The sequence below is a fragment of the Sinohyriopsis cumingii genome, chromosome 19 (assembly GCF_028554795.1).
Source record: "Sinohyriopsis cumingii isolate HCF-2022 chromosome 19, ASM2855479v2, whole genome shotgun sequence".
NCBI classification, from domain to species: domain Eukaryota; kingdom Metazoa; phylum Mollusca; class Bivalvia; order Unionida; family Unionidae; genus Sinohyriopsis; species Sinohyriopsis cumingii.
The window spans coordinates 24322294-24332193 of NC_142979.1; the positions used below are offsets into that span (position 1 = coordinate 24322294).

The 9900-nt window shown below is 33.1% G+C and overlaps 1 protein-coding gene across 2 annotated transcripts in view; it reads right to left on the reverse strand.

Annotated features, from left to right (window-relative positions):
* The window catches only part of LOC149775294 (coiled-coil domain-containing protein 42 homolog), a 48944-nt gene extending 40003 nt beyond the window's left edge, over window positions 1–8941 (reverse strand). For both annotated transcript variants that reach the window (XM_089942932.1, XM_089942931.1), the window contains exons 1-4: window positions 8808–8941; window positions 7259–7364; window positions 6143–6247; window positions 1385–1470 (exon numbers count right to left, since the gene is read on the reverse strand). In XM_089942932.1, the coding sequence (XP_089799058.1) occupies window positions 1385–1470; window positions 6143–6247; window positions 7259–7364; window positions 8808–8863 (353 nt within the window). In that variant the 5' untranslated portion in view covers window positions 8864–8941. The remainder of the gene's footprint in view (window positions 1–1384; window positions 1471–6142; window positions 6248–7258; window positions 7365–8807) is intronic.
* Between the last annotated feature and the right edge of the window lie 959 nt (window positions 8942–9900).

The following is a 9900-nucleotide window of genomic DNA, read 5'->3' on the forward strand; positions in this document are numbered from 1 at the left end:
GCAATTTACCATCATCTTGCATCTAATACATGATTTTATTTCAAGGCAGGATCTTTTTCATTAGGACTGATCCATTTATATCTGAGATGCAAAAATTCGTTATCAATCCAACCTCTGTGTGTGTGTGTGATTTGGATTTTGTAACGTAGCTTTAGCAATTTTTCAGTCATATCGCTACGATGTCTGCTGTGTGTCAGTTTATAGTGATGTCTAGCAATGGGGCATGATGTCCCACCCAGTCACATTATCCTGACACCAGTCCGACCAGTCCTAACACTAACCTCTTAATGCTGAACGCCAAGCAAGGCAGCTGTTAGTACCATTATTGTAAGTCTTTGGTATGACCCGGCCGGGGATCGAACCCACGACCTCCCATATCCGAGTCAGATGCTCTTGCCACATGGCCACCGGAGTGGTATGCAACCTCAGCATCATTTATAAAAATTTAAAAATCTTTTTGTGCCAGGATGCCTTCTGTCAGATTTGGTCAGAATATACTGAGCAATGTTTTCAAGATGTTGTTCAAGGTTTTTCTATTTTTTTAGTAGCAATAGCCATATCTGATGGCAGATATGCATCATTTCTAAAAAGTCTGAAAGGCACATACTGATAAGTGTTCTTTTGAGAAGAAGTAGTGAAATAATGATTGCAAACAGATGACAAACAATACATGATGCATGATGGGTAAAGGACCATGCAATAAACTCCCTTAACTTTAGGACCAGGAAAGCTATAAACAAAGGATTCTTTTAAGAAAAAGATAATTTCTGTCAAATGGTACAAATATCAAAAGTGTTTCTCAGTGTAAATACTTGTGAGTATCAAGCATTTCAAAATGAAATAGGGGGCCCCAAGTGGCAGAGTAGTCTAAAGCGCTCTCCATTATGGATCACTGCCATCTCACCTCTGTCTGCGTAGATTCGAGTCCAGGATTTGGCCAATGTGGGTATGTGAGAAAGCTTGCCAGTAGCTTCTCGTGGATTGGTGGTTCTTCCCAGGGTTTTCCCGGGTTCTTCCTCCACTATTTAAACTGGTCACCATGTATAGAATATCTTGTGCTGAAAAATGGCATTAAACCCATCAACAACAACAACAACAAAATGAAATAATTTGAATTATTAATGCATCTGGCATTCATTTAAAAAATATATACTGCAACTGAATATTTTGGATTTAATTCTGACGTCAATATGAAATGATGACCAAGATATCAATTATAACAAAATGTCAGCATAAACAATGGCAACAAGCTTTAGACAAAATTCTTAAGTAAGTAAAATGCAGATGGATAATAAGAAATATTGAAAAGTCTGCACTAATTAAGCAAGTAATACTAGTAATGGGCATGTATCTACAGCTAATGTGAATAAATAAAATATCAAACCTCTCTATTTCTTTATCCTTTTGTTTCTTCATGTCTCTTTCATCATTGGCTTTCTTAACAGCTCTTGCCCTTTTTGAATCATTTTCCTGTTTGAAATAAATGTTGATCAGTTGCACTCTATGTGACCAGCTTTAGCTGCAATGGTCCTTAACTGTAAGCTATTTTGATACTGGGTTAAATAACTTCTAATAAAATAGCTGTAAAATAGCTCCAAGAAACTAATGTTTCTTTTTATGTAAATACAATTCCAACTCTAAATAAAATATATCTATGTCTATGGCTAACTACAGGAAACCTCAGTTAATGCTTTCCCTGATATAAGACAGGTATGGTCATGGATTCCATTTTCCTGGGTGAATTTGATTTTTTGACATTGTTGCTTTATTTATTTTGCCTTATTGTACTTCTTGACTTATATAACCTATAATGATCTAATTTCACATAAAGAATATTTATTATGATGTGTCTTTTCTAAGAACATTTTAAATATAACACAGTATTCCATGAAAAGGCAGTCCTGGCTAGAACATAGTATTCCATGATAAGGCAGTCTTGGCTAGAACACAATATTCCAATGAAAAGGCAGTCTTGGATAGAAAACAGTAATCCATGAAAAGGCAGATTTGGCTAGAACACAGTATTCCATGAAAAGACAGTCTTGGTTAGAGCACTTTATACCATGATAAAGCAGTCTGGACAAGAACATGGTCTTCCATGATGAGGCAGTCTTGATTAGAACATGGTCTTCAATGATGAGGCAGTCTTGACAAGAACATGGTCTTCCATGATGAGGCAATCTTGACAAGAACATGGTCTTCCATGATGAGGCAGTCTTGACAAGAATATGGTCTTCCATGATGAGGCAGTCTTGATTAGAACATAGTCTTCCATGATAAGGCAGTCTTGATTAGAACATGGTCTTCCATGATAAGGCAGTCTTGATTAGAACATGGTATTCCATGATAAGGCAGTCTTGACAAGAACATGGTCTTCCATGAAGAGGCAGTCTTGTTTAGAACATGGTATTCCATGATAAGGCAGTCTTGGCTAGAACATGGTATTCCATTATAAGGCAGTCTTGATTAGAACACAGTAAACCATTATAAGGCAGTCTTGGCTAGAACATGGTATTCCGTTATAAGGCAATCTTGACTAGAACATGGTATTCCATTATAAGGCAGTCTCGATTAGAACACAGTATACCATTATAAGGCAGTCTTGGCTAGAACACTCTATACCATTATAAGGCAATCTTGACTAGAACATGGTATTCCATTATAAGGCAGTCTTGATTAGAACACTCTATACCATTATAAGGCAGTCTTGGCTAGAACATGGTATTCCATTATAAGGCAGTCTTGACTACATCACTGTATACTTGTATGGCTACATTGAGATGCATTATAGTGGGGAAGTTTTATAATATCCTACAAACTCCAAAAAACAATTAATCAACAAGTAGGAGTAATATACCTATTTTTTAAATTTATATTTTCAGACATATATAATAACATTTTAATTGGATCATGCTGCAAGCAACACAGAACCAGAAATTCCTGCACATAATGCACTGGCAGATCTGGGTCTAGCCAGTTTGTAAAGACTCATTAATAGAACAAATAGCACAGACCCTAATCTGCTACCACATTATGCAATTGGAGATCTGGGTCTATGTTGTTTGCAGCTGGATCTGATATATATGTAGATAGATACAGTAAATAATGCATGCACGAGAGAAAATGATGCAATATATGCAATATGACCCTTTGTAGCTATCTGTATATGATTTGATCCAGGATAATCCCCAAAACTTAACAGCCCCTAGAAATGACTACAATAGTTATTTTTATTCATTATGGAAAATTACAATAATAATATTTACACCAATCTTGCTATTAACTATTATTTTCATCTTGATGTAATATATTTAAACTAGGCAAATATCACACAAATAAGATCAGTTCCTTGAAAAAAATTACTCTGAAAAATGGTAGTGACTGATACAACAGCAATGTATAAAAAAAAAAGAATTAGAACTCATCAAGCTTTTACTTCTATAAAAGTGAAGGTCCCAATTCAAGGATTTCACATACTGTAAACCTGATGACCTGGCCCCATAGTCACAAACATTTCTGAGCACAGAAACTGAACATGTATTCATTCAAAAAGTAAAATTCATTTTTCAATTTTTCTGAGATATGACATACAGAGAATCAGATACTCCTAATTTTTTTATTTTTGCTCTCTTTGGCCATAAAGTTAAGAAACACAAAATGTCTGAAATTTTAGCGAAAGATAAAATTTGATGCTCAAGCAGTTTTGTTATCTTGGGACCCAGTTGACCCACCTGGAATAAATACTTTAAATGCACCAATTTGATGATGATGATTATTATTTTATTATTACTACACCACTCCCTCGATAACTTGTGCCCTGATAACTCACAAACCTACTTATAACGATGGGTCAGGCGTGGCTCCCATTTTTTAAACCAGAAAATACCCTAAAAATTGATCCCTATTTGTTGAACTTGAAGAAAATCACAATCAAAATTGGTAATGGAAACTCTGATGTATCGCTCATTTTATCATTGAAAATGGTAGATAGGACCTGGAAATTTTAATCAACACTTTGAAATATCAAGTTAAACAACAGGTCATACAATTTTGTTACATTTTCTTTTCAAATAACATTTATAGTACACTGCAATTAACGATATGTAAGGAAATTTTCAATCAATGAAAATGTCACTTACGCTGAGTGGAGGCAGTACTTTAATAAATAAATACAAATTAAATAAATTTTTTATCAATTTAAATTTGTGTTCTAGTTCTATCTTTTAGTTCCTTTTAAGTGTAATCGTCATAAATGCAATGTGTCCTCTTGTAAACGTAAAGTGCGTCAATCTACCATAACAGCTATGTCCGCAAGCATTTCTCTGAGAACCTAATTAAGTGCCGACCATGTTTTGATAACTGACTTCCGGAAGTACTTGTTGTATTGTTGCAATGAATTAAAAGCTGGCCTCCTTTGTCTTGTTAATTACGTCTTTTGAATCAAATAAAGGAGGTGAAATAAAAGAAAAGTAAAAAGGCATAAAAATCCTAGAAACTTAAAAATCTAGCAGCCCTGGTCATATGTCAGGTGAGCTCACTTTATTTGATCAATCGAACACTTATAAATGTTATTGTGTGTGTAACATAAACTACCTTAAATTAACTGACTCTTTCATAACTGTGATCAAAGATAATAAGGCAGGCAAGTAAAATGAATACTTGGTAAAATAAAGAGCTTGATTTCACAGATACAGACCATTGTGGGCAAGTGAGTTTCAGAGAATTCTTGAACTGGCACTTAGATATATCCTCACGGATGATAAGAAGTTTCATTATTACTTCCAAATGAATCATGACATCAATATTGCACTAAATGAACAATACAAAAAATTGAGTTTCGACGTAGACGATTGTCTCACGAAATAAAAAAGGAATCTTGTTTGGAGGTATATCAACAGTTAATCTAGTTCCCTGCTCTGTGGACTCCCGATTTGGCAGGATAATATCAAACCCCACTACGGGAACCAGACTCATCAAGAAAACAAAAAGCAGTGATGTAATACACAGATATTTTTGCGTACACGTGAGGGTTGTTGAAACCAGTTGAAGCAATCTTTCATATGTTTGCCATTTTAAAAATAAATGTTATTTAAACAGAATAATGAACAACTTCATTAGAAAAAGCATGTTATTAAAATTTATTATCAATGTGATTTTAAAATGAGGATTCAGTCAATAAACAGCCCAGTTCCCTAATGCCGCTCCGCCCCCCACGGTTTTCTTGATGTCAAAGTGATTTTTTTCGATTTTTGTTGGTCCCTTGGTAACTCGTGCCTCACTTATAGTGCAGTCTATGTTTGTGGACCCCACTGTGTGCGAGTTATCAAGGGAGAGGTGTATTACTATTATTATTATTATTATTATTATTATTTAGGTTTGCATTTTGTTTAAATTCCATTAGTATCCAAAATTATGTCAATAATCAAAATCTGTTTGTAATCAACATGTTTATTCACCATAGTAAACAAATTTGGAAAAATCAGAAGTCAAATTTGATTCTTATATTGCAATTAATAACCATCTAGGAAAATTTGTAACTATTTTTGGAAACTCAGTAGCCAATACTGACTTTTCTTATTTATCACCATCACTGTCAATCATTACTGGATTTAGCATGATGACAATATCAGCTAAAACTATAGATCAGTGATTAATTTTTTTTTTAAATCACCATAAGGCCCAAATAAACCTATTTCTAATTCAATACAATAAATGACCACTAATACAGAATAGCACGTTCAGCATTATCAGCAGTGTCCTCAGCCTTAGTATATTTTAATCAATATATGTTTGTCAGATACAAACAGCAATTGTCCACATTCAATGACAGGTGGACCCCCCCACCAAAAAAAAATGGAATTCTCCTTGAGCTGTAGACTTGACCTAAGTGACACTTGGCCAGGCACATGTTTTCAGTGTGTTTTGCACGTAATGATGACAGCCAATTTTACTCCTGAAATACTATAAACATCATGATATTATAGTGATGATATTGTAAAGATGTGGCAATACTGCAAAAGAACTCAGAATAATACCACTAACAGCCATTGCTATTTTGGTTACCACTAATGGGAACACAATCATTATTGTTGCTGTTGTTGTTATTCTGCTTTTAAAGATATAAAAGCTGTTTAAAATTCACCTTTAAAAATTTATCAAATTTTAATAGGGACTCCTTCAGCTGATATTCTTTTCTTTCCAGCTCTTCTCTCCTCTGCTGCAAACTTTCCATCTTCATTTGAAACTCCTGCAAACAAAATGCATAAATGTTTATCAGACATTAATTACATGCATTGTTGACTTATTCCAAACACAGTCAAAGGCTACACATGTACTCTCTAAGATATGTAAACTCTGACATAAGTAAACTCGCAGGTATGTAAACTTGCAGATATGTAAATGAACTGTAAACATGTGCACAGTCTGTTTTTCGATCTTTGAACTGAATGCACCCACAGTATATAGTTCCACTTCTCCTCTCTTGTACATGTGTAAATCATTTCTGTTACATTTTTCATAATCTTAAGGATTTGTATTGTGTTTGTTAAAGCTACCCTTCACTGTGATGTCAAAGCCATATATAGCCTAGGAAAACCAACTTACAAAAAACTGATATATGTAGAGGTCCCAGGAACATAACCCTTACGTATCATGGCAAGTACCTGTATGTAAATAACATGTCGTAATTCTGGTATGCAAAATTGATAAATATGTTACCATTATATAGTAGTTCACCACCTCTGCTAGTTTAGGTGTGATAACTGCCTGTATACAGTGTACCACCATATGATAACTACAAAGTTCAACATATGGCTCAACATGTAAGTGATATCAAACCTTTCCTTTTCATGGCAATAACGTATTGCTGGATATATTGAAGCTTCTATGACAGACATATATTTTGAAATAGGTAACCCGAAACAAATACAGAGTTTACAAGGCTTACCACACACCTCTCCAAATACCATTGTTTTCAGATCACCCAAAATACCAGCTGTTATTCAACCCCTCCAACAAATGAAAAAATTTAAAATCTACCTCCCTTCCCATCTGCACAAGCCTAACTAGTACAAAAATACTGGATTGCTCCACCTGGGTATATGCATTATATATAGCAATTTTTTAACCACATGAACCAGTTCATGCAACATGCACCTTTAGTGCATCAATTACTCTATGTTTCAGATGCCTAAGCCTGTGGATTTTAGCAGAGTACTGATAATGCTGAAATAGGATGAAAAGTGGTCATTGAACTTACTTCCTTCTGTGCTGCCAGAGCTTGTTCCACCTCAGCCATCTCTCGACGCTTCTCGAGCAAGCGTGTGGCAGGTGTGAGGTGATCATCCTCACGCTCTGGCATTTTACTGAAAGATAAATCAAGAAACATTGTAATGGCAGCTTTAAATACAATACAATCAAGAACTATAGTGCCTCTGTAGTTAGCATTCAGTATTTGCAAGCAAAAGGACATCAGTGCAAATTTTTAGAAACTAATTGGAAAACGTTGGAAGAATGCAGACTTACATAATATACTGAACATGATAATATTTTAGTGTCACTAAATTTTAGAAAGTCTGTCAGGTGATATAATTTTCTTCCACCATCTTAAAATCCACTTGCATTAAACACAAAATGAAACCCGTTTGTTCTTCATCATTTTTCTCTCAGAAATATGGGAAGTGAGCAAAGATTCTGTTGTTTCACCCTTTACCATCAATCTCCAACACAGCTTCTCTATACTTGGGATTTTCAAGTCAAAATTGGGAAAAATACTCATTTTTTATTATTATTGGGAATGTGGTCTAAATCCACCTTCCACCATGGCTTAGGAAAATCACTGAAATGGACTGATTAAAAATTCACCTGATTAATACTTTACCAGGTGCAACTTTATTTTGCACATCATTTAACAACATGTAGGGGTCCCCAGAAGCCATCCCTTGCCACTTACTGGGATGACTAATGCAACTCTAATGCATAATTACCATTTTCATACTGACTGTTTGATAAATCTTCATACGTCTTAATCATTTTGCAGAATGTACTTGTTGTAATTATCGATATAATTTCTCGTAACTGTCTTGATCACTGAACTTAGACACAAAGACACAGTGATCCCAATCAAGAGTGCTCTCAAACTCACTTATTTCGACTGCAAGAACAAACTTAAAGACCTAATAATGTTTCCTACCTGAAATATTCTCAGCATGTTTTCTATGTTTTCTAATTTCATGGTGTTTGTTTTTGTAATCATATCATTATATGTTTTTTATCTTATAGGTGTTGTCTAATGTTGTAAAGCACTTAGAGCTTCTAAAGATTAGGCGCTATACAAAGTCCTCATCATCATTATTATTATTATTATTATTATTATTATTATTATTATTATTATTAATAGTATTATTAATACATTGAAAAATACTCAAATAACAAGTTTGTACAATTTGTTTCCAAACTGGAATTATTATTTTTCGAAAAAAAAATTGAATAAAAGAGCCAGCATTTGCTCATCCTAATCATACTATTGTGCGAATGACGAAATCATTATTTTTCTGTATTCAGACCTCTGAACATGCATTTAATTTTATCAACCTAAAGCAATAACCCATCATAGCAATTTCATTCACAATACTTGCCTCTTTTGGAAGTTAATATTCACAAATGAAATATTTTAAAATAAAAATCACCTGAAAGATTTACATATATTTCAATTTTATTTGATTTTTACAATATGATAAGAACAGTACTGTCACGTGTCCAAAATTAATAATTGTATTAAGCTTTACACAAACAAACAAAAATCTTACACCAGGAGCTTGTCCTGGAATGTTGTTCTGTAATATTCTTCTAAGCTGACCGTCATTTTCGCATCAAATTTGTGTATATCTCGAGAAAAGTTGGCAAAGTTATGTAGACTCTTTCAGATCGCCGCCATTTAAAAACAATGGCGTCGTTGCTTGGCAACATCCAAGAGTAGCTCGTTTTCTTTCGAAATGTCTCAGAGAAGCATTATTAAAATAAAGCGTCTATCGACTATGATCAATCGTGGAATTAGAAATTTGACTGTATTAGGTGGCGCTCTATAGTTTCGTATTTTGCAAAGGAGAGTTAGAATTTTAAAGAAAAAGAATTTCCCCGTGTTTCCTCACTGATTATACAAGCTATTCAAAAAAGACCTAGAATATCTTAAGAATTTTTCAAAGAACCTTTAATTCCCTTTATTTTGGTGTATGAATGATGGGTATAATATTGGTCATTGAGTATACAGCATGGCCTTACTCCAGATGTGCATCTTTCAAAAACTGGTAGCTCCGCTTTGTCATTTTCAATTCCTGGACTTCACAGGTAAATTGTAAAATTAAAAGAGCCGATAAAATTATATATATATATATATATATATATATATATATATATATATATATATATATATATATATATATATATATATATATATATATATATATATATATATATATATATATATATATATATATATATATATATGTATGTATGTATGTATATATATATATATATATATATATATATATATACATACATACATACATACATACGTACATACATACATATATATATAATATATATATATATATATATATATATATATATATATATATATATATATATATATATATATATATATATATATATATATATATATATATATATATATATATATATAGTAATTTATCGATTGCACTTTCAGAAGCTGGTATTGTCTAGTTGGGCAAAATTAATTTTCCCTATTTTAATAGGTGCTAAAGATACTGTACTTTAGACTAATTCAGGCTATTTTTTTAGCATAAGGGAACAGTCATTTTAGTTAACAGTGTGCTTAGATCATGTACAATTTCCATAAGTACAATATCCAAAGAAATGTCA